Raw genomic sequence first — 27827 nt, 5'->3', positions numbered from 1 at the left:
CATTTGTGGAGACGGTGGCCTGTCCTTGCATGGAGGGTTTGGTTGCAACACAATACCGTATCCGGACAATTACCCCCAAAGGGCAATAACCCCCCCCCCCCCCCCCGCTAAATACTGGTTAGTGGTAATTAAGGTAGGAGTAATAAAAGATTAGGGTTAGGTTTAGGGTTAGGATTAGGTTCATTATTAGGATTTGGATTAAGGCCAGGGGAAGGGGACGGGGTAATTGCCCAGAGGGTAATTGCCCTAGACCCCCGTCTTATTTCCTCACCCACTCCATCACCTCCAGCCCCAAATAGAAAGGGAAATAAAAGATTTTCCAGGGCAATTTCAAAATATCGTCAATGTTCACACTATGCTCTTACGGTGTCAAATATGTAGAATCTTTGCGGAGGCATGTACAAGGCTATCTCACCACTCTTGAACACCTGTAGGAGGCACACGTACCGACAACTTTTTGGCACTTTGAAATCAGTGATGAGATTGTGCACGTACTCCAAATCCCTCGCGTATCGATCGATACTGACAAGACCGTTCCCTTGATCCACCCAGGCTATAATGACCGAATCATCTCGACAAACTGCCGGGTAGCCATCCCTACCATTTTCCCTGAAGACTTTCTTTATCTTCCCATTACCATCAAGGCATATGACACGATTGAGCACACCGCATATCAGGTTTCCCGTTGTTAGAAATGAGACTATTTGCATTGGTGAGATATGTAATTTATCATACATTATTTCTCTGAAAGCCTTCCCTCCCCGTGGGGTAAATACTTGGATCTTTTGGCGTATGTCACAACTCACGTATATATTATCATCTCCGTCAACAGTCACACTATCAGCAGCTGTTAGCTGGCTTCCAGTCTCGAACGTGACGTCAAGCTTCTCCCAGTGTGGAGTGTACAGTGATATCTTGTAGATTTTACCACGTAGGCCCAAAACACTTCGTCCGTCAGACAGGAATGCCATTGAATAAGCAAAAACATGTTCCATCACCGTCTGTTGTAACTTGCCATCAGGGGAGTAGAGATAGATTCCACTTTCATAACTTCCCATCCTGCCCATCGCCATTTTCCCGTTTGGTGTTGCGGCTATACACCTCATGAAGCAGGTGGGTCCTACACCAGTGAGCTTTACGTCTGCTTTGACTTCCCACTTGTAATCTGTTAGCTCACCGAGACAAAGTTCATTGGCCTTCACGTGTTTAGTAAATGACATCCTCTGAGCTCGTTCTTTCACACGTCTAGGTATTTGGTCGTCTGGATCATTTCGTCCCAGGAGATTCGTCAAGTTTTCGCGCAGCGTGTCGTGTGCAAACAATGCGTCATTCTCCAGAGGTGCCTTCATACCATTAGTGACAAGCTCCTCCGTGGAGGTTATGTGACGGATTGTTCGCCGATGCTCTTCATCCATGTCGTATAATTCCTTCTCGAATTTTTCAGACCATCGTTTCACTTGACCTTTCAGTGCTTCTTTTCTGTCTGACAATAGTTGAATGCATTCCTCGTATGCCTTGTCAATGTCATCATTTACCTTTTCCAATATGTTTGCTATTTCATTGCGTTGTGTGGCTATGAACTTGATATGGTTTTCAACAGTCGTTTTCTTTGAATTTACTCTTTCTTTCAACTCCTTGATATTTTTGAGAATGTGTTCCGCATGAATAGGTGCTCCTTCCACCTGATGACCAGCTTGCGAATGCTCCAACATCCCGCACTTACAGCAAATGTACTCCCGACATCCGATACAGTAACAGTCTTCATCATCGTTAGGGTGTTTCTTACACTTTCTTCTCCTCTTAAGCCGAACTTTTCCCGAGAGCACCTCGCTCATGGGCACCACTTCGTGGTTGGAGAGCGTTTCCCAGGTAGAGTGATTTTTCTCACACGATTTACACATATATTTCCCACAATCCTGACAGTGGGACACAGCTGGCGGTTTTTCGTCCATCTCACAAACTGTGCACGTTGGGTTCTCGGTTTTCAATGCCTCCAAAAGAGAACTCACTGGTTCGTTTGTTTGTAACTTACCAACACCTCCACTGGGTAAGGGTGTTCCTCTCCTGCATACAGGGCATTTAAGCGTTCGTTGGTTGGGTTGATCTTGAAAGATATACTCCAAGCAATCTTCGCAGAAAGTGTGTGAACATGCCAATTCTTTAGGCTGGTTGAAAAGTGTCAGGCAAATAGGACACTCGAGATCTTGACTAATGACTTCATTAAACGTTGCCATAGTTTTGGTCTGTTGAACAGAAAAAAAAAGAGCCACAAGACATAATAATTAGCTATTATTTGGTATTGGCAGTTCTAGCAGAATTTTAGCAAACAAGAAATATAAGAAGTAATACATGTTAACAAATATCATATTTAGGACAAGAAAAGGAAAAGGGAAAGATCGAATAGCGATACGAGGCAAAGATTAATTCAATGCATTCACTTTTCAATTCATTTCATACTATTATTTTGTGATAACAATCAATAAATTGCATCTGTATAGTATAAAACGTTTGCAAAATGTATCAGGTAGGTACACAATTCATCGAAAGTTAGAGACTTTTTGGAATAGAATCCATCCTTTAAAAAATCATATCGTACATTGATAAACAATCGCCTGCACTGTTGGTATGTTTCATGTGAAAGGGATTAGGATTAGAACCTACTGTATGTCTGCTGGCTCTGATGGTTGATGAACAAAAGAGCTTGAATATCAAGTAAGTGCAACCTTAAAGAGAACTAGAAAATAAAAACAAGCCCTATATGGTCGAGTGGTGAATGAAAGCCTGGGCGTATTCTTTCACCTTTTGTCTTTAAGAAATGGGTTTCCCCACATTCTGGCAGAGACACTTGCTTTAGAGGGACCAATACGTTAAAGGACAAGTTCACCTTCATAAACATAAGGATTGAGAGAGTGCAACAATATTAGTAGAACACATCAGTGAAAGTTTGAGGAAAATTGGACAATCGATGCAAAAGTTATGAATTTTTAACATATTTGTGTTGGAACCGCTGGAAGAGGAGACTACTACAGCTTATGAGTCATATGCGTACAACAGTATAAAGAAAATATACAAGAAAATACGTTTCTCTTTTATAACTTTCTCATTCTCTTGTCTAATTATCATAACATTTTTATTTTATGACAGCTTCGAGCGTTACGGAATTGGCGAGACAATACTATCTATTTGTGATTCATTCCTTATTTGCATACAATGGTTATCTCCGCTGAACGCCTTGTCCGATGTTTTGAAGACCCTGATGGTCATGCTGGTATTTCAGCTTATTATATTGGATCTCCATTGTCTTTACCTTGTAATGTGCGTCACAAAATATCCGTTTTTGATCATGCTAATGCACGTTCATGTCTTTAAAATTCCACTACTTGTATACCATTAAAACAACTTCAAGTTCTTATAATAACAACGATCAAATGATACTGATATTAACGTGATGAATTTGATATCTATTTGTATTTACTTTATTGTACTAACCCCATGTACCATGTTTATCTGCTTTTCCAATAAAAAAAAAATGATCATTGTTACTTTCCAATAATCTTTCGTTATTTGGATATGGAAAATGAAATTCTCAGAACTGATTCTACTCAATTTCTGGGGTTATCAGTTTCCTTGTATAGCATTTAAATCCAAGCACATATTTACCGGCGACAACTAAATTCACCAAGTTTGTCTCCTACTCTGATAGTACGGGAAATAGTTTTATTAGATTTATCTGCCAACGTTCCAAGAAAATGTGTTGTCAAGAGAGACATTGACGAATTTAGTCAGTAACTGCAAAATAGCTTCAGTTGTAGGGCTCTCATCTGCTTATATTGGATTGGGAAGATCATTTAAGATTTTTCAAACTAATACATAACTTGTTGTCTTTCACCAAATCAATAACATGAATGAATTAATCGCTTGATTTGGCAACAAGTTCAGGAGCTGGAGAAACGCTGGAATGGCAGTAAAATAATTTATAAAATGGGTTCAAGAATGTAGCCAATAGGAAGCGCTGAAATGAGACACACATCCTTCCTTTACTTCAGTACAACTGCACTGCCTGTAATCCTATGGTAGATTGCCGATCGTCTGTGCGCGCGGCGGCTCCAATGATGAATTGCATGCATACGCGTACGCGCTGTCAATCCTGTAAACAACTTCTAGTTCGGGCTGCCGGCCGGCCGGCCTGTCTTCCCTTGTGCATAACATATGTGGCGTACGTACGTATACTGTACTATACGTACACTTTGTACAGTACAGTAGACCAAGCGTTATGGGACCGGACGCGCGTACATGGAGTCACTTTGAAGAGCAAATCCAACGATTTAGTAGGTTAATTCTCACGCCGTTTTCAGAGTATGTTGTCTAGTAGGCCTATATGAGGAGTCTATATCAAGTCTTTAAGGTAAAGGGTGCATATTCCATGTAAAATAAGTAAGTTTTCATGCGGGTGTCCGGAAACCCAACCCCCCATTATACTTATACTGTATGTGCGGGACTTCCGCGAGTGCGACGTGCGTAAAAGTTTGGGACGAACATCTTCGGACGTCTTGACCCACAAAGGTACGTGAAAAACGCTGAAAAATGATGTTAGTTTTCGAATTTTCGACCCATTTTATAAAACAAATGATGCACAGGATTATTTCGTGGCGTTAGTGTTCGCCTCGTGCATGTTTCACAATTGTAAATACCCTCGAGTGCACTACGCCTACACTAACGCACTCTATCCTGTGCATCATTTGTATAATATTGGAATTAACAACGAATAGTATACGTGGTATAAACTGCTATATGATTGCGATTTTAATAACGTTGATGAAATGAGGAATATTAGTGGCCCCATAAATTTGTATGGCGATCCATTGTGCACTTACACAGGCATGAATAACTTGCGTGATCGAGTAATGTTTCATGTGCTTACCAAGTATGCTGCGCTTCCGGGTTGAATTTTGTTGATTTTCTGTCGGGCTCCGAAGTGTAGTGATGCATAAAATCACAACATACTTTATGTTAGGCCTGTAGGAACGTGAGATCAGAAATTAGAATGAGTGCGGTCTTACTCTAAAGACTCAAACAGAGCACTGAGAGTTAGTTATTAGAAAGAGAGATGCATTGCGAGGCTCTCACAAAATGGCGGGACGATTCAAAGGAAGTCAGTACTTACCGTATGACCTTTTCACTGGGACCCTATTATTAATAGTTGCGGGTTTTCCCAAACATCTCATATACACACTGTGTATGTGAAAATCACAGCGCACGATTTATTCATTTTTTTCTTTACAATGTAAAATGATAACTTCAATTACTAATCTGAGTAAAATGAGATGGAGAATCTTCAGCAGATTATTTTCGTTTGACTGTCAGCATATCGTGTAACATGGCATCCTATTTAACGTCAGTTTCGATGTAATTTCGTCATTGTCTTTCTTTTCAGCAATTCTTCCAAGGTGACTTTAATACAAAATAAGCACGGGCAAATATTATCATTTCAGATTTCTTAACAAACGATGATTTACCTCTCTTGGAAGCCCTTTGCAAATGTTTTTTTTTTTCCTAATACGTCTTGGACATATAGGTCAGAGAGAAATGTTTCTAATGGGGAAGAAAAAAAGAAGTGTTTTGTGACATATAGGCCTATAGATGATCGCTAACAACACTTCCAGGAAGGCACGGGACTTCTGTAACATGTCAGTGAAGCTGAATCCAAATGTAAAAACACAAAACTCTCCAAGTCATACCTTTCCTTGCGCCTACATCCCTACAGGTGGTCAAGCGTGCCGGAACACTTCTGTTTTTTTTCTGTTTTTTGTTTTGTTTTGTGTGTGTGTATGTGTGTGTGTGTGTTTGTGTGTGTGTGTGTGTGTTTTTTTTTTTTTTTTTTTTTTTTTTTGGGGGGGGGGGGGGGGGGGCAAAATCTCGACGGGGGCATATAATGTGACGGTGTGAGATCCTCGCCGAAGGAGCGAAGCGATCGAGCGGTTGTAGGGTAGGGACTTTCTGTAAAAACAGAGTAAAAAAGTCCCGTTTATCGAGTATTTGCCTAAAAGCAAATTTCAAGGAAATTAAACATAGTGGAAAAGAATTAAAAAGGAAAGAACTATCATTATACGGGGGTACATTTATGTGGCGGTGTGAGATTCTCGGCGAGGGAGCGAAGCGACCGAGCAGGGGGACGTGGAAGGACCTGCCTGGGGAGGGCGCTAATTAAAACTGTTCATTTTACTATAAGTACGGGCAGAGCGAGCGAGACACTTTCACTTTGCCATTCGTCTGAAATATGTTCATTAAAAGCTTAAAGGTATCGTACAGTCCTGGTTGAGACCTAATTTCACATTTCTAACTTTTTTGTGTTAGATAATGAGAAAAGTCTCATGAAATATGAAAGAGCATGTATCATTGTATGAGGAATTCAACGTTTTAATTATCTGATGTAAATTAGTTTTGAAATGGCTGAGATATCCAAAAAAGAGCGATTCTACCAAAGAAGTGTGGGACCCGCATTTTATTACGATAGCTTTGTTTTATTTTGTGATTTTTTGGATGTTTTAGTCATTCCAAACCCGATTTTCATCAAATAAACTTTGAATTCCTCTTAAAACGGTATGTTCTGTACTATATCATAAGTGTTTTCTTGGTATGTCGCAATAAGTTAAAAGATTAATTCTCATCTCCACCAAAACTGTACCATCCCTTTAAAGGTGGTCGCATTGAGCAATAATTTTTCTTTCTTATATTGCCAAAAAGTATAGAAGAAAGGGAAAATGTAAGGTTTACTAAAGGTATGTCTCAGGAAGCACACTCGAGGACGCGAGGCCACCATGTATGCACTAAATCTACTCATAAGTAAATATTAGTGTATATATATTATAATGTATATAATAGTGTATTATGGTTTGCGAATTTTCAGTTATGAAATTGACAATTGAGTATATGAATATAAGAACGACCCAAGTCCAATTTTTGGCCAAATTCAGTTTGACATGGGAAATTGTAGCTTATGCATGGACTCATCTTGTGTATAAATGATAAATCCTAATTAACCCCGGAAGTGCCTGAAATAAATGAGTTAAATCTTATATGAATGTAAGAATGAAGGACTTGGGTCATTCTTACATTCATATCATAGCGCCCTCTCTCGTCCTCTCATCTCTATAGCAGAATATCATGTATATGAATCAAAGAACGACCCAAGTCCATCACACAAAATGGCCTCTCCACAATTAATGTTAATGTTAATTGTCATACTAATATATGTTCTAATTTGTATATACAATGTTGCCATCCCATCACAGTTAAATAGATCATTGGACAAACAAAAAAGATATGAAGGTTTTTTTAGTTTACTCGAAATGGTCTTCCATGGACTTGGGTCGTTCTTATATTCATATACTCAATTGACAACTTTTAGAAAGAAAAGCGCCTTTTTTTATTTGGTAGATTATTTGTTACATGGGACACGCGGGGAGGGGCAAAAACCCGTTTTGCCCCCCCCCCCCATATATATATATATATATATATATATAGCTCTTTTTTTTTGGGGGGGGGGGAGGAGTTTTTTATCCCTCCCACGGTAGGGAGCTTTTTCAATTTTTAGCTCTTATGGTGCGATCAGGTGCATACATAAGTGACTATTCTTACCTATTTTGAAAGAGAAAAGGGAAATAAACCTTCAATTCCAACTATCACTTTAATCCTTTGGGCTATGCTCATTATTAATATTATAGTGTAGGCCCAAGTTAGCAGACTTTTCCCGATGCGTGAGAAAAATGGATGCCATGCGTAAAATCGTGAGATGGCCCCTAAATGCTTGAGTCTCACTCAGAATGCGTGAGACTTGGTAGCTCTGTTCATTTGAACGTCGTTTACGCCAGATAGGACGACGATGATGATATACTATTATTATTCATTCATTCGACATATCAGACGGGTGCTACACAGTACATAGACACAATGAAAAATAATAGTGACCTTATATTTAATGTTTATACAGTGTTAGGCCTAAGTGTTGCATTTGGGAAACAAATTAATTATGCTAGGCATAAACAAAGTGTGTGTGTGTGTGTGTGTGTGTGTGTGTGTGAACAATGTCCCATATGCTTACCAAGTATACAGTATGATGTAGGCCGTTTCCCACACAGAATATTGTTGATTTACATGTAGGGCCTATGTCCGCCACCGACGTATGCATGCGATCGCCACCGACTCTGTGACAGGGATGTGTTGTTCAGCCTGTAGAAAGGTGAAGTCACAAGTCAGACGGAATGTTGTCTTGCTTGTAAGGCCCAAATAGAAAACGGACGATTAGTCAAACACGTCAAACAAAAGAGAGATGTATTACAGAGTACTCACAAAATGGTCGGTGATACAAGCAGCTATTACACAGACCATGATCAAAGAGCATAGAACTGAATGTGCTCTGTACGTGCGTGCATCACGCCCTTCTCAGTCGTTTGATCGGTGACCTTTTCATTGCGACCCTTTCACTTAGTACTGGGTTTTCCCCACATCCCATTCACCGTGTGTCTTTCTGAAAAGCACAGCGCGTAACCGCATTCTGCCTCATGATATGAAAGATGTTCGTCCGTCATTGAAATGTAAGATGGAGAAATTGGGACTTTATACTTTACTGAATCATTTATTTAAAGTCATAAACAAAACAAACCCTATGTAGAATACAAGTGAAGAGTTTGCAAAAACCGACAAGTCCATATTTGCCAAATGGAGATATTTGCGATTAAAGGTCAAGAAAAATAAAGAGAATAATAAGAAAATTTTTGCTTCTTTTGACCATATCTTCAAAAATATAGCTTTATATGTAGTGACCAATATATCATTTAAAAGGTATTAGTTTGTACTTTATGACAGAGATCGTACTTCAAAATCTTCAAAAATGGACTTATCGGTTTTTGCAAACAAACCCTTCAAGTGTTTCTTGATTATTATGCTACCAAAGAGGAGAATTTATATACTCAAAAGACAAAGATGTAAACAAATATCCTGAAGTTGTTTGTTTGATAGATACTTTATTTTCTGCAAATCAATATACATAAGTTACATAATCATGAAGATGCAGGAAATATACAAAGTAAATTCAACGCAGAGTCGTTTGACTTGCACAAACCACAATACATATAAGTACATAATCATGAACATGTAGGAAATATATAAAATAGATTTAACACTTTATTTTCTGCAAATCAATATACATAAGTTACATAATCATGAAGATGCAGGAAATATACAAAGTAAATTCAACGCAGAATCGTTTGACTTGCATAAACCACGATACATATAATACATAATCATGAACATGTAGGAAATATATGAAATAAATTTAACACAGTCTATTGACTTGCATAAACAACGATATGAAAGAGATTTAATATACAGTATGCATGTCTATGCAGCAGTGATACGAATAACATTTGTAGTTAAGAAACGATTATGCAGAGGGCCGCCATTATAAGCATTGCTTGAAAATATGGCCGGCCCGAGGGAAAGATAAGGACGTACTAGATTTGTAACAATATAAATTCTGCTGCGAAGGTAGCAGGGAAAAATAAACTCTGGTGTGTGATGGTGGTGGTGGTGAATGTGTGTGCAGGTGCTTGAGGGTGCACAATGACAGATAGGCTGGAATTTAGAATAATGAAATTGGTTTACTGAAAGAGGGGACGATATGCGCTGTTGCTATCGGGAGACCAACATTAGTTGTATAATTTATTTGTTTTTAGTTCGTATTTGAAGTATACTGTAATAAAATGTACTTCTTTAACTTTGCTTTAAATGAAAACAAGGAGGCACACTGTTTCAACTTCTCAGGAAGAGTGTTCCATGTATCCGGACCTTGATGTCTAATCGAATTTTGAGCAAGTAAAAGCTTCGGATTACTTAAATGAAAATCATGGAAACGACGGGTAGGGTATGAGTGAATATGGTCATTGGTTACTATAGGGTATTATGAAAAAATGGTAATAAATTTCGAGTGTGTTTATACATAAATATGGCAGTTAGGTATAGATGTATATCATGGGCCTTCAAAGTTTTTAGGCGATAAAATATGGGATCAGCGTGAGCCAAAAAATTTGAATGTGTGCATATACGAAGTTGAATAAGAACTTCAATGATAATCTTAAGGAAAATGAGATGGAGAATAAGTTCCAGCAATAACGTCTGTTTGTCTGCCAGCATAATTATGCAAGAATGCCATGCTATATTGTACGCCAATTCAAAATGTCAATCGAGACATTGTTTTCATTTGAGTAATAAAGAATTTTTGTAAACTATCAAGTTTATAGACTTTGAGTTTTCGATGATCAAAGTGACTATCTGACATTAAGAAGGGTAAAAGAAATATGCATGAATTCGAACTATTTTTCTTTTGATAAACATACACAGTTATTTCTTTTTTTTACTCCCTCTTTTTTTACTACTGCAAAGAAATGTTACCCTGTAACAATATTGTACTTTCCGCCCCTTCATGAGGCAATAGGTCAATGTAAATTTAATTGGTAATGAGGACTTGAAGGGATGGTACTAGGCCTGTTGGTGAAGATGAAGATGAAGATTGGGCTTATAGCTTTTGGTGAAACACCAAGAGATCATGTTTTCAATAATACAAAACATACCATTCTGTATGACAGGAATTCATTTTTTTTAATGGATGAAAATAAGTTTTGGAATGGCTGAGACATCCAAATACAAAGCAAAACAAAGGGATCGTAATGGAAGGTGTGTCACAACTTTTATAAGGATAATTTTCATTAATTAAGCGTTGACTCCCTCTTGGAATTACAGGCTCTTTCATATGAGCAACTCTTGGTATGAAAGTTGGGATACCCTTCGAGAAAATAAAGTATCCATAAAATGAACAGAAATACTGAAAATGAACGAAGTCAATGAAGTACAATATTTTTTCCCTTTCATGTGTATCAATGAGCTCCACAATTCTACATACACTAAATTCAAATTGTATTTTTGTTTGAGATTACTACACTTTTCGGTAATAACATATTTCATGAAAATTTGATAAATAATTAAAATGTATAGAATGCCATGTATTGTACCGATAGGTGAAAATATTTCTTACAAGAATATCGGATAATGTTACATGGACATTAGATTCTTCTGTATTGTTTAGTTGTACCATATGGGTTTCAAGGTGAAGATTATAAACATTATTCATGATTAGTTTTCTATCAGACACACAGACACACACAGACACACACACGCGCAAACACACACACGCACACACACAAACAATACAATCATATTACACAATTTTGCCAACAATGTTGCCGATGATCCCCCTCGGCTTTCTTCTGAATTGTAAATAATCCATGAAACTATTGCTTAAATGAATTGCCCCTCACGTCATCCGCATTATAAAACGGGAAATTGATTAGTTAAATTTCAATGCAGATATTGAATTTCAATAAAACAACATTAAAGAGGTTGTACAGTTCTCGTCGAGGTTAGGATTTAGCTTTTAACGTTTTGCGAGATATTTAGGAACCACCCTATGAGATGTCAAAGAGCATGCAATTCTAAGGGGTATCCGAAGTTTGTTTGTTGAAAACTGGTTTTGAAATGGCTGAGATATCCAAAAACAAGGTGAATCAAAGAGATCCTAATAAAAAACGTGGCCTGTCGCCTTTTATTAATATAATTTTTTTTGGATATCTCAACCATTTGAAAACCAATTTTCATCAAAAACCTTGAATCCTTATTAAAATTACATGTTCGTTCATATTTCAGAAAAGGTTTCTCATCATCTCACTTATAGGAATGTTATAAACCTGAATCCTCACCTCAACCAGTACTCTACAGTCCCTTTAATATTAGTTTATATCGAATGGTTTATATCAGTTTAAATCTATAAGAGCATTATGTTACGAAATGAAACTCATACATTTCATTTTGACCGTCTTCTTCTATGAGCACATACATATTATGAAGGCCCTGAAAGAAGGTAAAACATATTTTAAAATTCTTATGCAGATGGCTTTCTACATGAATGTTTTATTATGCTTACTGCAACAAAATAAAACTAAGGAATTAATGTTAGAGTTTACTGTGATCACACTCTTTAGATTCTGAAGTCACAAAGTGTAGTAGGGTCTGTTGTATAATTGGATTAAATGTTTGTTCCAGATACATGCGAACACGTATGCGCGCAGATACACCCATTTTATGACACAGACATGGTACTAATATGGAAATAAAGTTCTCAGAAAGTGTTAGTGATCTAATAAATATTCATTAACTTTCAGAAGATGAATAGGGGAAAAAAACGATTGTTTATCCTATAGTAGGCGCAAGTATATAACAACACAAATATCTTATACAAGTGTAGATCCAAAAAAAATGTGGTGATACGTTGTAGTTAAAGTCAATTCTGTAAACGATGTTCACATAGTAAAACGTAATCACTCTTTTATACTTGGTACATTGTCGGAAATGCAACACTCCATATTACTACGTCTGACCAAGTGATGTCAGACCCATCGTTCTGTTTACAAACGCTCTGAAATTTATTGCACACATTAGAAATATTAAAGGCAGCATGAGACAGACACGTGGATGAAACAGCTGAGAAACGTTTTACAATATTATCATGACATACATTACTCTTATATACATTTTAAAGCATTCAAAGGGAACATCAAATCCAATTTTACTATAAAATTCAAATCATACCGATTATGAGTTTTGAATCTTTATGGATGCTGCACTGCGGGTCATGCAAAATAACGACTCAATTATAAGCACACTTCGTGAAATATTAGACAGAGAAGTACATGATCAGTAGCATATCGAAATAACAAGATTCAGCTATTTACAAACCGAATAGGAAAGTACTTTTTTCAGTCAGTCGAAATCATCAAATCGATAAGAATGTACACAGTTTGATTTTCCTTTCCTGTAGATATGCTTGAAGGACGTTGTTAAAATGCACGGCAGTGCCCACCAACGGAATGATTACCAAACAGGAAATTTTGATTTGCGTATGATTATAAAGTCTTTTTGACTGGAATGTTTTGATTCCAATGCTGAACACAGTCCATTACAAGGAGCAATAATATTGCATTAATAAAATATACTCTGCTCGAATGTTGCTTCAAGTGGCTAATTTACACCAAAATAAAGTGTTTTGGGTAAACTTATTCAGACGACGTATCAGATTATAACTTTATTCTAAAAGAAGTGTTACAGACATTCATTTCCATGCATATTCACAATTTCTTTTCTTCATTTCTTTTGCTAAAAGTTCCCTCAAATTTGAAGAGGCCTTACTCTTATTCCACTTCAATGACGTCATGTCTTATTGTGTGCTGTTCGCTATTTCGAAGGTTCGTTATTCCGAAGGTCAGTTAATCCGAAACACACAAATTCCCTATGCCTAGAGGTTCGTTAATCCGAAAAATGAAAAAGGGTTTATTAATCCGAACATTTCGTCGTTGGTTTCACGAAACGACGCTATTTCGTTTTTGAGCGAAAATGCAGTTCTGAGAAAATCGCGTTTAAAGATCTCACAAGTTTCAGACAACGTTTTCAATGTTTTTTTCCTGTCTTGTGTGTAAAAATTTTGACAGGGTGATGAGAGTGGAAGTTGTTCTTCCTATTCATAGTGTAATTTTAGTGTGAATTCAAAAATCTACGATATCTCTGTCTTCAAACTCCCTGCGTCGGTTCGTAAACCCATCGTTTCTTGCGCGCACCATAGGTTATGTACTAAAGCGCGGGTCTCACGAACCGACGTATGAAAAGTTGTATTGCGCCGGTTCGTGAGACCCGCGCTGTAGGGCCTGTACAATAGATAACGTGCAATACGTGTGTATTTATGAACCGTCGCTATTTAATCTTCGTATTGTGTTTACATACATATACAGACATGTGGCAGTCTTCCACGATGTGACGGAGGGTTTGGTCAGGATGGCTGCAGTCACAAGCCGTGCTAGCCGAGTGACCCCCATTTGTGGAGACGGTGGCCTGTCCTTGCATGGAGGGTTTGGTTGCAACACAATACCGTATCCGGACAATTACCCCCAAAGGGCAATAACCCCCCCCCCCCCCCCCCCCCCCGCTAAATACTGGTTAGTGGTAATTAAGGTAGGAGTAATAAAAGATTAGGGTTAGGTTTAGGGTTAGGATTAGGTTCATTATTAGGATTTGGATTAAGGCCAGGGGAAGGGGACGGGGTAATTGCCCAGAGGGTAATTGCCCTAGACCCCCGTCTTATTTCCTCACCCACTCCATCACCTCCAGCCCCAAATAGAAAGGGAAATAAAAGATTTTCCAGGGCAATTTCAAAATATCGTCAATGTTCACACTATGCTCTTACGGTGTCAAATATGTAGAATCTTTGCGGAGGCATGTACAAGGCTATCTCACCACTCTTGAACACCTGTAGGAGGCACACGTACCGACAACTTTTTGGCACTTTGAAATCAGTGATGAGATTGTGCACGTACTCCAAATCCCTCGCGTATCGATCGATACTGACAAGACCGTTCCCTTGATCCACCCAGGCTATAATGACCGAATCATCTCGACAAACTGCCGGGTAGCCATCCCTACCATTTTCCCTGAAGACTTTCTTTATCTTCCCATTACCATCAAGGCATATGACACGATTGAGCACACCGCATATCAGGTTTCCCGTTGTTAGAAATGAGACTATTTGCATTGGTGAGATATGTAATTTATCATACATTATTTCTCTGAAAGCCTTCCCTCCCCGTGGGGTAAATACTTGGATCTTTTGGCGTATGTCACAACTCACGTATATATTATCATCTCCGTCAACAGTCACACTATCAGCAGCTGTTAGCTGGCTTCCAGTCTCGAACGTGACGTCAAGCTTCTCCCAGTGTGGAGTGTACAGTGATATCTTGTAGATTTTACCACGTAGGCCCAAAACACTTCGTCCGTCAGACAGGAATGCCATTGAATAAGCAAAAACATGTTCCATCACCGTCTGTTGTAACTTGCCATCAGGGGAGTAGAGATAGATTCCACTTTCATAACTTCCCATCCTGCCCATCGCCATTTTCCCGTTTGGTGTTGCGGCTATACACCTCATGAAGCAGGTGGGTCCTACACCAGTGAGCTTTACGTCTGCTTTGACTTCCCACTTGTAATCTGTTAGCTCACCGAGACAAAGTTCATTGGCCTTCACGTGTTTAGTAAATGACATCCTCTGAGCTCGTTCTTTCACACGTCTAGGTATTTGGTCGTCTGGATCATTTCGTCCCAGGAGATTCGTCAAGTTTTCGCGCAGCGTGTCGTGTGCAAACAATGCGTCATTCTCCAGAGGTGCCTTCATACCATTAGTGACAAGCTCCTCCGTGGAGGTTATGTGACGGATTGTTCGCCGATGCTCTTCATCCATGTCGTATAATTCCTTCTCGAATTTTTCAGACCATCGTTTCACTTGACCTTTCAGTGCTTCTTTTCTGTCTGACAATAGTTGAATGCATTCCTCGTATGCCTTGTCAATGTCATCATTTACCTTTTCCAATATGTTTGCTATTTCATTGCGTTGTGTGGCTATGAACTTGATATGGTTTTCAACAGTCGTTTTCTTTGAATTTACTCTTTCTTTCAACTCCTTGATATTTTTGAGAATGTGTTCCGCATGAATAGGTGCTCCTTCCACCTGATGACCAGCTTGCGAATGCTCCAACATCCCGCACTTACAGCAAATGTACTCCCGACATCCGATACAGTAACAGTCTTCATCATCGTTAGGGTGTTTCTTACACTTTCTTCTCCTCTTAAGCCGAACTTTTCCCGAGAGCACCTCGCTCATGGGCACCACTTCGTGGTTGGAGAGCGTTTCCCAGGTAGAGTGATTTTTCTCACACGATTTACACATATATTTCCCACAATCCTGACAGTGGGACACAGCTGGCGGTTTTTCGTCCATCTCACAAACTGTGCACGTTGGGTTCTCGGTTTTCAATGCCTCCAAAAGAGAACTCACTGGTTCGTTTGTTTGTAACTTACCAACACCTCCACTGGGTAAGGGTGTTCCTCTCCTGCATACAGGGCATTTAAGCGTTCGTTGGTTGGGTTGATCTTGAAAGATATACTCCAAGCAATCTTCGCAGAAAGTGTGTGAACATGCCAATTCTTTAGGCTGGTTGAAAAGTGTCAGGCAAATAGGACACTCGAGATCTTGACTAATGACTTCATTAAACGTTGCCATAGTTTTGGTCTGTTGAACAGAAAAAAAAAGAGCCACAAGACATAATAATTAGCTATTATTTGGTATTGGCAGTTCTAGCAGAATTTTAGCAAACAAGAAATATAAGAAGTAATACATGTTAACAAATATCATATTTAGGACAAGAAAAGGAAAAGGGAAAGATCGAATAGCGATACGAGGCAAAGATTAATTCAATGCATTCACTTTTCAATTCATTTCATACTATTATTTTGTGATAACAATCAATAAATTGCATCTGTATAGTATAAAACGTTTGCAAAATGTATCAGGTAGGTACACAATTCATCGAAAGTTAGAGACTTTTTGGAATAGAATCCATCCTTTAAAAAATCATATCGTACATTGATAAACAATCGCCTGCACTGTTGGTATGTTTCATGTGAAAGGGATTAGGATTAGAACCTACTGTATGTCTGCTGGCTCTGATGGTTGATGAACAAAAGAGCTTGAATATCAAGTAAGTGCAACCTTAAAGAGAACTAGAAAATAAAAACAAGCCCTATATGGTCGAGTGGTGAATGAAAGCCTGGGCGTATTCTTTCACCTTTTGTCTTTAAGAAATGGGTTTCCCCACATTCTGGCAGAGACACTTGCTTTAGAGGGACCAATACGTTAAAGGACAAGTTCACCTTCATAAACATAAGGATTGAGAGAGTGCAACAATATTAGTAGAACACATCAGTGAAAGTTTGAGGAAAATTGGACAATCGATGCAAAAGTTATGAATTTTTAACATATTTGTGTTGGAACCGCTGGAAGAGGAGACTACTACAGCTTATGAGTCATATGCGTACAACAGTATAAAGAAAATATACAAGAAAATACGTTTCTCTTTTATAACTTTCTCATTCTCTTGTCTAATTATCATAACATTTTTATTTTATGACAGCTTCGAGCGTTACGGAATTGGCGAGACAATACTATCTATTTGTGATTCATTCCTTATTTGCATACAATGGTTATCTCCGCTGAACGCCTTGTCCGATGTTTTGAAGACCCTGATGGTCATGCTGGTATTTCAGCTTATTATATTGGATCTCCATTGTCTTTACCTTGTAATGTGCGTCACAAAATATCCGTTTTTGATCATGCTAATGCACGTTCATGTCTTTAAAATTCCACTACTTGTATACCATTAAAACAACTTCAAGTTCTTATAATAACAACGATCAAATGATACTGATATTAACGTGATGAATTTGATATCTATTTGTATTTACTTTATTGTACTAACCCCATGTACCATGTTTATCTGCTTTTCCAATAAAAAAAAAATGATCATTGTTACTTTCCAATAATCTTTCGTTATTTGGATATGGAAAATGAAATTCTCAGAATTGATTCTACTCAATTTCTGGGGTTATCAGTTTCCTTGTATAGCATTTAAATCCAAGCACATATTTACCGGCGACAACTAAATTCACCAAGTTTGTCTCCTACTCTGATAGTACGGGAAATAGTTTTATTAGATTTATCTGCCAACGTTCCAAGAAAATGTGTTGTCAAGAGAGACATTGACGAATTTAGTCAGTAACTGCAAAATAGCTTCAGTTGTAGGGCTCTCATCTGCTTATATTGGATTGGGAAGATCATTTAAGATTTTTCAAACTAATACATAACTTGTTGTCTTTCACCAAATCAATAACATGAATGAATTAATCGCTTGATTTGGCAACAAGTTCAGGAGCTGGAGAAACGCTGGAATGGCAGTAAAATAATTTATAAAATGGGTTCAAGAATGTAGCCAATAGGAAGCGCTGAAATGAGACACACATCCTTCCTTTACTTCAGTACAACTGCACTGCCTGTAATCCTATGGTAGATTGCCGATCGTCTGTGCGCGCGGCGGCTCCAATGATGAATTGCATGCATACGCGTACGCGCTGTCAATCCTGTAAACAACTTCTAGTTCGGGCTGCCGGCCGGCCGGCCTGTCTTCCCTTGTGCATAACATATGTGGCGTACGTACGTATACTGTACTATACGTACACTTTGTACAGTACAGTAGACCAAGCGTTATGGGACCGGACGCGCGTACATGGAGTCACTTTGAAGAGCAAATCCAACGATTTAGTAGGTTAATTCTCACGCCGTTTTCAGAGTATGTTGTCTAGTAGGCCTATATGAGGAGTCTATATCAAGTCTTTAAGGTAAAGGGTGCATATTCCATGTAAAATAAGTAAGTTTTCATGCGGGTGTCCGGAAACCCAACCCCCCATTATACTTATACTGTATGTGCGGGACTTCCGCGAGTGCGACGTGCGTAAAAGTTTGGGACGAACATCTTCGGACGTCTTGACCCACAAAGGTACGTGAAAAACGCTGAAAAATGATGTTAGTTTTCGAATTTTCGACCCATTTTATAAAACAAATGATGCACAGGATTATTTCGTGGCGTTAGTGTTCGCCTCGTGCATGTTTCACAATTGTAAATACCCTCGAGTGCACTACGCCTACACTAACGCACTCTATCCTGTGCATCATTTGTATAATATTGGAATTAACAACGAATAGTATACGTGGTATAAACTGCTATATGATTGCGATTTTAATAACGTTGATGAAATGAGGAATATTAGTGGCCCCATAAATTTGTATGGCGATCCATTGTGCACTTACACAGGCATGAATAACTTGCGTGATCGAGTAATGTTTCATGTGCTTACCAAGTATGCTGCGCTTCCGGGTTGAATTTTGTTGATTTTCTGTCGGGCTCCGAAGTGTAGTGATGCATAAAATCACAACATACTTTATGTTAGGCCTGTAGGAACGTGAGATCAGAAATTAGAATGAGTGCGGTCTTACTCTAAAGACTCAAACAGAGCACTGAGAGTTAGTTATTAGAAAGAGAGATGCATTGCGAGGCTCTCACAAAATGGCGGGACGATTCAAAGGAAGTCAGTACTTACCGTATGACCTTTTCACTGGGACCCTATTATTAATAGTTGCGGGTTTTCCCAAACATCTCATATACACACTGTGTATGTGAAAATCACAGCGCACGATTTATTCATTTTTTTCTTTACAATGTAAAATGATAACTTCAATTACTAATCTGAGTAAAATGAGATGGAGAATCTTCAGCAGATTATTTTCGTTTGACTGTCAGCATATCGTGTAACATGGCATCCTATTTAACGTCAGTTTCGATGTAATTTCGTCATTGTCTTTCTTTTCAGCAATTCTTCCAAGGTGACTTTAATACAAAATAAGCACGGGCAAATATTATCATTTCAGATTTCTTAACAAACGATGATTTACCTCTCTTGGAAGCCCTTTGCAAATTTTTTTTTTTTCCTAATACGTCTTGGACATATAGGTCAGAGAGAAATGTTTCTAATGGGGAAGAAAAAAAGAAGTGTTTTGTGACATATAGGCCTATAGATGATCGCTAACAACACTTCCAGGAAGGCACGGGACTTCTGTAACATGTCAGTGAAGCTGAATCCAAATGTAAAAACACAAAACTCTCCAAGTCATACCTTTCCTTGCGCCTACATCCCTACAGGTGGTCAAGCGTGCCGGAACACTTCTGTTTTTTTTCTGTTTTTTGTTTTGTTTTGTGTGTGTGTATGTGTGTGTGTGTGTTTGTGTGTGTGTGTGTGTTTTTTTTTTTTTTTTTTTGGGGGGGGGGGGGGCAAAATCTCGACGGGGGCATATAATGTGACGGTGTGAGATCCTCGCCGAAGGAGCGAAGCGATCGAGCGGTTGTAGGGTAGGGACTTTCTGTAAAAACAGAGTAAAAAAGTCCCGTTTATCGAGTATTTGCCTAAAAGCAAATTTCAAGGAAATTAAACATAGTGGAAAAGAATTAAAAAGGAAAGAACTATCATTATACGGGGGTACATTTATGTGGCGGTGTGAGATTCTCGGCGAGGGAGCGAAGCGACCGAGCAGGGGGACGTGGAAGGACCTGCCTGGGGAGGGCGCTAATTAAAACTGTTCATTTTACTATAAGTACGGGCAGAGCGAGCGAGACACTTTCACTTTGCCATTCGTCTGAAATATGTTCATTAAAAGCTTAAAGGTATCGTACAGTCCTGGTTGAGACCTAATTTCACATTTCTAACTTTTTTGTGTTAGATAATGAGAAAAGTCTCATGAAATATGAAAGAGCATGTATCATTGTATGAGGAATTCAACGTTTTAATTATCTGATGTAAATTAGTTTTGAAATGGCTGAGATATCCAAAAAAGAGCGATTCTACCAAAGAAGTGTGGGACCCGCATTTTATTACGATAGCTTTGTTTTATTTTGTGATTTTTTGGATGTTTTAGTCATTCCAAACCCGATTTTCATCAAATAAACTTTGAATTCCTCTTAAAACGGTATGTTCTGTACTATATCATAAGTGTTTTCTTGGTATGTCGCAATAAGTTAAAAGATTAATTCTCATCTCCACCAAAACTGTACCATCCCTTTAAAAGTGGTCGCATTGAGCAATAATTTTTCTTTCTTATATTGCCAAAAAGTATAGAAGAAAGGGAAAATGTAAGGTTTACTAAAGGTATGTCTCAGGAAGCACACTCGAGGACGCGAGGCCACCATGTATGCACTAAATCTACTCATAAGTAAATATTAGTGTATATATATTATAATGTATATAATAGTGTATTATGGTTTGCGAATTTTCAGTTATGAAATTGACAATTGAGTATATGAATATAAGAACGACCCAAGTCCAATTTTTGGCCAAATTCAGTTTGACATGGGAAATTGTAGCTTATGCATGGACTCATCTTGTGTATAAATGATAAATCCTAATTAACCCCGGAAGTGCCTGAAATAAATGAGTTAAATCTTATATGAATGTAAGAATGAAGGACTTGGGTCATTCTTACATTCATATCATAGCGCCCTCTCTCGTCCTCTCATCTCTATAGCAGAATATCATGTATATGAATCAAAGAACGACCCAAGTCCATCACACAAAATGGCCTCTCCACAATTAATGTTAATGTTAATTGTCATACTAATATATGTTCTAATTTGTATATACAATGTTGCCATCCCATCACAGTTAAATAGATCATTGGACAAACAAAAAAGATATGAAGGTTTTTTTAGTTTACTCGAAATGGTCTTCCATGGACTTGGGTCGTTCTTATATTCATATACTCAATTGACAACTTTTAGAAAGAAAAGCGCCTTTTTTTATTTGGTAGATTATTTGTTACATGGGACACGCGGGGAGGGGCAAAAACCCGTTTTGCCCCCCCCCCCCCCCATATATATATATATATATATATATATATAGCTCTTTTTTTTGGGGGGGGGGAGGAGTTTTTTATCCCTCCCACGGTAGGGAGCTTTTTCAATTTTTAGCTCTTATGGTGCGATCAGGTGCATACATAAGTGACTATTCTTACCTATTTTGAAAGAGAAAAGGGAAATAAACCTTCAATTCCAACTATCACTTTAATCCTTTGGGCTATGCTCATTATTAATATTATAGTGTAGGCCCAAGTTAGCAGACTTTTCCCGATGCGTGAGAAAAATGGATGCCATGCGTAAAATCGTGAGATGGCCCCTAAATGCTTGAGTCTCACTCAGAATGCGTGAGACTTGGTAGCTCTGTTCATTTGAACGTCGTTTACGCCAGATAGGACGACGATGATGATATACTATTATTATTCATTCATTCGACATATCAGACGGGTGCTACACAGTACATAGACACAATGAAAAATAATAGTGACCTTATATTTAATGTTTATACAGTGTTAGGCCTAAGTGTTGCATTTGGGAAACAAATTAATTATGCTAGGCATAAACAAAGTGTGTGTGTGTGTGTGTGTGTGTGTGTGTGTGTGAACAATGTCCCATATGCTTACCAAGTATACAGTATGATGTAGGCCGTTTCCCACACAGAATATTGTTGATTTACATGTAGGGCCTATGTCCGCCACCGACGTATGCATGCGATCGCCACCGACTCTGTGACAGGGATGTGTTGTTCAGCCTGTAGAAAGGTGAAGTCACAAGTCAGACGGAATGTTGTCTTGCTTGTAAGGCCCAAATAGAAAACGGACGATTAGTAAAACACGTCAAACAAAAGAGAGATGTATTACAGAGTACTCACGAAATGGTCGGTGGTACAAGCAGCTATTACACAGACCATGATCAAAGAGCATAGAACTGAATGTGCTCTGTACGTGCGTGCATCATGCCCTTCTCTGCCGTTTGATCGGTGACCTTTTCATTACGACCCTTTCACTTAGTGCTGGGTTTTCCCCACATCCCATTCACCGTGTGTCTTTCTGAAAAGCACAGCGCGTAACCGCATTCTGCCTCATGGTATGAAAGATGTTCGTCCGTCATTGAAATGTAAGATGGAGAAATTGGGACTTCATACTTTAGTGAATCATTTATTCAAAATCATAAACAGAACAAACCTTATGTAGAATACAAGTGTTTCTTGATTATTATGCTACCAAAGAGGAGAATTTATATACTCAAAAGACAAAGATGTAAACAAATGTCCTGAAGTTGTTTGTTTGATAGATACTTTATTTTCTGCAAATCAACTATAAGTTACATAATCATGAAAATGCAGGAAATATACAAAGTAAATTCAACGCAGAGTCGTTTGACTTGCACAAACCACGATACATATAAGTACATAATCATGAACATGTAGGAAATATATAGAATAAATTTAACACTTTATTTTCTGCAAATCAATATACATAAGTTACATAATCATGAAGATGCAGGAAATATACAAAGTAAATTCAACGCAGAGTCGTTTGACTTGCATAAACCACGATACATATAAGTACATAATCATGAACATGTAGGAAATATATAAAATAAATTTAACACAGTCTTTTGACTTGCATAAACAACGATATGAAAGAGATTTAATATACAGTATGCATGTCTATGCAGCAGTGATACGAATAACATTTGTAGTTAAGAAACGATTATGCAGAGGGCCGCCATTATAAGCATTGCTTGAAAATATGGCCGGCCCGAGGAAAAGATAAGGACGTGCTAGATTCGTAACAATATAAATTCTGCTGCGAAGGTAGCAGGGAAAATAAACTCTGGTGTGTGATGGTGGTGGTGGTGAATGTGTGTTCAGGTGCTTGAGGGTGCACAATGACAGATAGGCTGGAATTTAGAATAATGAAATTGGTTTACTGAAAGAGGGGACGATATGCGCTGTTGCTATCGGGAGACCAACATTAGTTGTATAATTTATTTGTTTTTAGTTCGTATTTGAAGTATACTGTAATAAAATGTACTTCTTTAACTTTGCTTTAAATGAAAACAAGGAGGCACACTGTTTCAACTTCTCAGGAAGAGTGTTCCATGTATCCGGACCTTGATGTCTAATCGAATTTTGAGCAAGTAAAAGCTTCGGATTACTTAAATGAAAATCATGGAAACGACGGGTAGGGTATGAGTGAATATGGTCATTGGTTACTATAGGGTATTATGAAAAAATGGTAATAAATTTCGAGTGTGTTTATACATAAATATGGAAGTTAGGTATAGATGTATATTATGGGCCTTCAAAGTTTTTAGGCGATAAAATATGGGATCAGTGTGAGCCAAAAAATTTGAATGTGTGCATATACGAAGTTGAATAAGAACTTCAATGATAATCTTAAGGAAAATGAGATGGAGAATAAGTTCCAGCAATAACGTCTGTTTGTCTGCCAGCATAATTATGCAACAATGCCTTGCTATATTGTACGCCAATTCAAAATGTCAATCGAGACATTGTTTTCATTTGAGTAATAAAGAATTTTTGTAAACTATCAAGTTTATAGACTTTGAGTTTTCGATGATCAAAGTGACTATCTAACATTAAGAAGGGTAAAAGAAATATGCATGAATTCGAACTATTTTTCTTTTGATAAACATACACAGTTATTTCTTTTTTTTACTCCCTCTTTTTTTACTACTGCCAAGAAATGTTACCCTGTAACAATATTGTACTTTCCGCCCCTTCATGAGGCAATAGGTCAATGTAAATTTAATTGGTAATGAGGACTTGAAGGGATGATACTAGGCCTGTTGGTGAAGATGAAGATGAAGATTGGGCTTATAGCTTTTGGTGAAACACCAAGAGATCATTTTTTTAATAATACAAAGCATACCATTCTGTATGACAGGAATTCATTTTTTTTTTTAATGGATGAAAATAAGTTTTGGAATGGCTGAGACATCCAAAAACAAAGCAAAACAAAGGGATCGTAATGGAAGGTGTGTCCCAACTTTTATAAGGATAATTTTCATTAATTAAGCGTTGACTCCCTCTTGGAATTACAGGCTCTTTCATATGAGCAACTCTTGGTATGAAAGTTGGGATACCCTTCGGGAAAAGAAAGTATCCATAAAATGAACAGAAATACTGAAAATGAACGAAGTCAATGAAGTACAATATTTTTTCCCTTTCATGTGTATCAATGAGCTCCACAATTCTACATACACTAAATTCAAATTGTATTTTTGTTTGAGATTACTACACTTTTCGGTAATAAGATATTTCATGAAAATTTGATAAATGATTAAAATGTATAGAATGCCATGTATTGTACCGATAGGTGAAAATATTTCTTACAAGAATATCGGATAATGTTACATGGACATTAGATTCTTGTGTATTGTTTAGTTGTACCATATATGGGTTTCAAGGTGAAGATTATAAACATTATTCATGATTAGTTTTCTATCAGACAAACAGACACGCACAGACACACACACACACGGAAACACAACACGCACACACACAAACAATACAATCATATTAGACAATTTTGCCAACAATGTTGCCGATGATCCCCCTCGGCTTTCTTCTCAATTGTAAATAATCCATGAAACTATTGCTTAAATGAATTGCCCCTCATGTCATCCGCATTATAAAACGGGAAATTGATTCGTTAAATTTCAATGCAGATATTGAATTTCAATAAAACAACATTAAAGAGGTTGTACAGTTCTCGTCGAGGTGAGGATTTAGCTTTTAACGTTTTGCGAGATATTCAGGAACCACCCTATGAAATGTCAAAGAGCATGCAATTCTAAGGGGTATCCGAAGTTTATTTGTTGAAAACTGGTTTTGAAATGGCTGAGATATCCAAAAACAAGGTGAATCAAAGAGATCCTAATAAAAAAACGTGGGCTGTCGCCTTTTATTTACTATCATTTTTTTTGGATATCTCAACCATTTGAAAACCAATTTTTATCAAAAACCTTGAATCCTTATTAAAATTACATATTCGTTCATTTTTCAGAAAAGGTTTCTCATTATCTCACTTAGGAATGTTATAAACCTGAATCCTCACCTCAACCAGTACTGTACAGTCCCTCTAATATTAGTTTATATCGAATGGTTTATATCAGTTTAAATCTATAAGAGCATTATGTTACGAAATGAAACTCATACATTTCATTTTGATCTTCTTCTTCTATGAGCACATACATATTATGAAGGCCCTGAAAGAAGGTAAAACATATTTTGAAATTCTTATGCAGATGGCTTTCTACATGAATGTTTTATTATGCTTACTGCAACAAAATAAAACTAAGGAATTAATGTTACAGAGTTTACTGTGATCACACTCTTTAGATTCTGAAGTCACAAAGTGTAGTAGGGTCTGTTGTAAAATTGGATTAAATGTTTGTTCCAGATACATGGGAACACGTATGCGCGCAGATACACCCATTTTATGACACAGACATGGTACTAATATGAACATAAAGTTCTCAGAAAGTGTTAGTGATCTAATAAATATTCATTAACTTTCAGAAGATGAATAGGGAATAAAGCGATTGTTTATCCTATAGTAGGCACAAGTATATAACAACACAAATATCTTATACAAGTGTAGATCGAAAAAAAATGTGGTGATACGTTGTAGTTAAAGTCAATTCTGTAAACGATGTTCACATAGTAAAACGTAATCACTCTTTTATACTTGGTACATTGTCGGAAATGCAACACTTCATATTACTACGTCTGACCAAGTGATGTCAGACCCATCGTTCTGTTTACAAACGCTCTGGTATTTATTGCACACATTAGAAATATTAAAGGCAGCATGAGACAGACACGTGGATGAAACAGCTGAGAAACGTTTTACAACATTATCATGACATACATTACTCTTATATACATTTTAAAGCATTCAAAGGGAACATCAAATCCAATTTTACTATAAAATTCAAATCATACCGAATATGAGTTTTGAATCTTTATGGATGCTGCACTACGGGTCATGCAAAATAACGACTCAATTATAAGCACACTTCGTGAAATATTAGACAGAGAAGTACATGATCAGTAGCATATCGAAATAACAAGATTCAGCTATTTACAAACCGAATAGGAAAGTACTTTTTTCAGTCAGTCGAAATCATCAAATCGATAAGAATGTACACAGTTTAATTTTCCTTTCCTGTAGATATGCTTGAAGGACGTTGTTAAAATGCACGGCAGTGGCCACCAAAGGAATGATTGCCAAACAGGAAATTTTAATTTGCGTATGATTATAAAGTCTTTTTGACTGGAATATTTTGATTTCAATGTTGAACACAGTCAATGACAGGGAGCAATAATATTGCATTAATAAAATATAATCTGCTCGAATGTTGCTTCAAGTGGCTAATTTACACCAAAATAAAGTGTTTTGGGTAAACTTATTCAGACGACGTATCAGATTATAACTTTATTCTAAAAAAAGTGTTACAGACATTCATTTCCATGCATATTCACAATTTCTTTTCTTAATTTCTTTTTCTAAAAGTTCCTTCAAATTTGAAGAGGCCGTACTCTTATTCCACTTCAATGACGTCATGTCTTATTGTGTGCTGTTCGCTATTCCGAAGGTTCGGTATTCCGAAGGTCAGTTAATTCGAAACACACAAATTCCCTATGCCTAGAGGTTCGTTAATCCGAAAAATGAAAAAGGGTTTGTTAATCCGAACATTTCGTCGTTGGTTTCACGAACCGACGCTATTTCGTTTTTTTGAGCGAAAATGCAATTCTGAGAAAATCGCGTTTAAAGATCTCACAAGTTTTAGACAACGTTTTCAATGTTTTTTCCTGTCTTGTGTGTAAAAATTTTGACAGGGTGATGAAAGTGGAAGTTGTTCTTCCTATTCATAGTGTAATTTTAGGGTGAATTCAAAAATCTACGATATTTCTGTCTTCAAACTCACTGCGTCGGTTCGTAAACGCATCGTTTCTTGCGCGCACCATAGGTTATGTACTAAAGCGCGGGTCTCACGAACCTAGGTATGAAAAGTTGTATTGCGCCGGTTCGTGAGACCCGCGCTGTAGGGCCTGTACAATAGAGAACGTGCAATACGCGTGTATTTATGAACCGTCGCTATTTCATCTTCGTATTGTGTTTACATACATATACAGACATGTGGCAGTCTTCCACGATGTGACGGAGGGTTTGGTCAGGATGGCTGCAGTCACAAGCCGGGCTAGTCGAGTGACCCCCATTTGTGGAGACGGTGGCCTGTCCTTGCATGGAGGGTTTGGTTGCAACACAATACCGTATCCGGGCAATTACCCCCAAAGGGCAATAACCCCCCCCCCCCCCCCGCTAAATACTGGTTAGTGGTAAG

The 27827-nt window shown here is 37.7% G+C and overlaps 2 protein-coding genes across 2 annotated transcripts; both read right to left on the bottom strand.

The window, feature by feature from the left end:
* Positions 1-95: 95 nt before the first annotated feature.
* Positions 96-8629, bottom strand: LOC139720349 (uncharacterized). Its single transcript, XM_071631719.1, has 3 exons — positions 8102-8629; positions 4922-5016; positions 96-2243 (listed from the first exon to the last, which is right to left on the bottom strand). The coding sequence occupies exon 3, from the start codon at positions 2232-2234 to the stop codon at positions 354-356; it is 1881 nt and encodes a 626-aa protein (XP_071487820.1). The 5' UTR covers positions 2235-2243; positions 4922-5016; positions 8102-8629; the 3' UTR covers positions 96-353.
* Positions 8630-14102: 5473 nt separating this feature from the next.
* On the bottom strand, positions 14103-22906 carry LOC139720340 (uncharacterized). Its single transcript, XM_071631707.1, has 4 exons — positions 22318-22906; positions 22070-22197; positions 18901-18995; positions 14103-16222 (listed from the first exon to the last, which is right to left on the bottom strand). The coding sequence occupies exon 4, from the start codon at positions 16211-16213 to the stop codon at positions 14333-14335; it is 1881 nt and encodes a 626-aa protein (XP_071487808.1). The 5' UTR covers positions 16214-16222; positions 18901-18995; positions 22070-22197; positions 22318-22906; the 3' UTR covers positions 14103-14332.
* Between the last annotated feature and the right edge of the window lie 4921 nt (positions 22907-27827).

The sequence above is a fragment of the Diadema antillarum genome, unplaced genomic scaffold, assembly GCF_040938485.1.
Source record: "Diadema antillarum isolate AM-2024a unplaced genomic scaffold, OU_Dant_1.0 scf00000010, whole genome shotgun sequence".
Classification (NCBI taxonomy): domain Eukaryota; kingdom Metazoa; phylum Echinodermata; class Echinoidea; order Diadematoida; family Diadematidae; genus Diadema; species Diadema antillarum.
This window is presented reverse-complemented; position numbering and strand designations above follow the sequence as displayed.

Coding starts and splice junctions, on each gene's coding strand:
- LOC139720340 (XM_071631707.1), bottom strand. CDS start 16,213: ATGGCAACGTTTAATGAAGTCATTAGTCAAGATCTCGAGTGTCCTATT.
- LOC139720349 (XM_071631719.1), bottom strand. CDS start 2,234: ATGGCAACGTTTAATGAAGTCATTAGTCAAGATCTCGAGTGTCCTATT.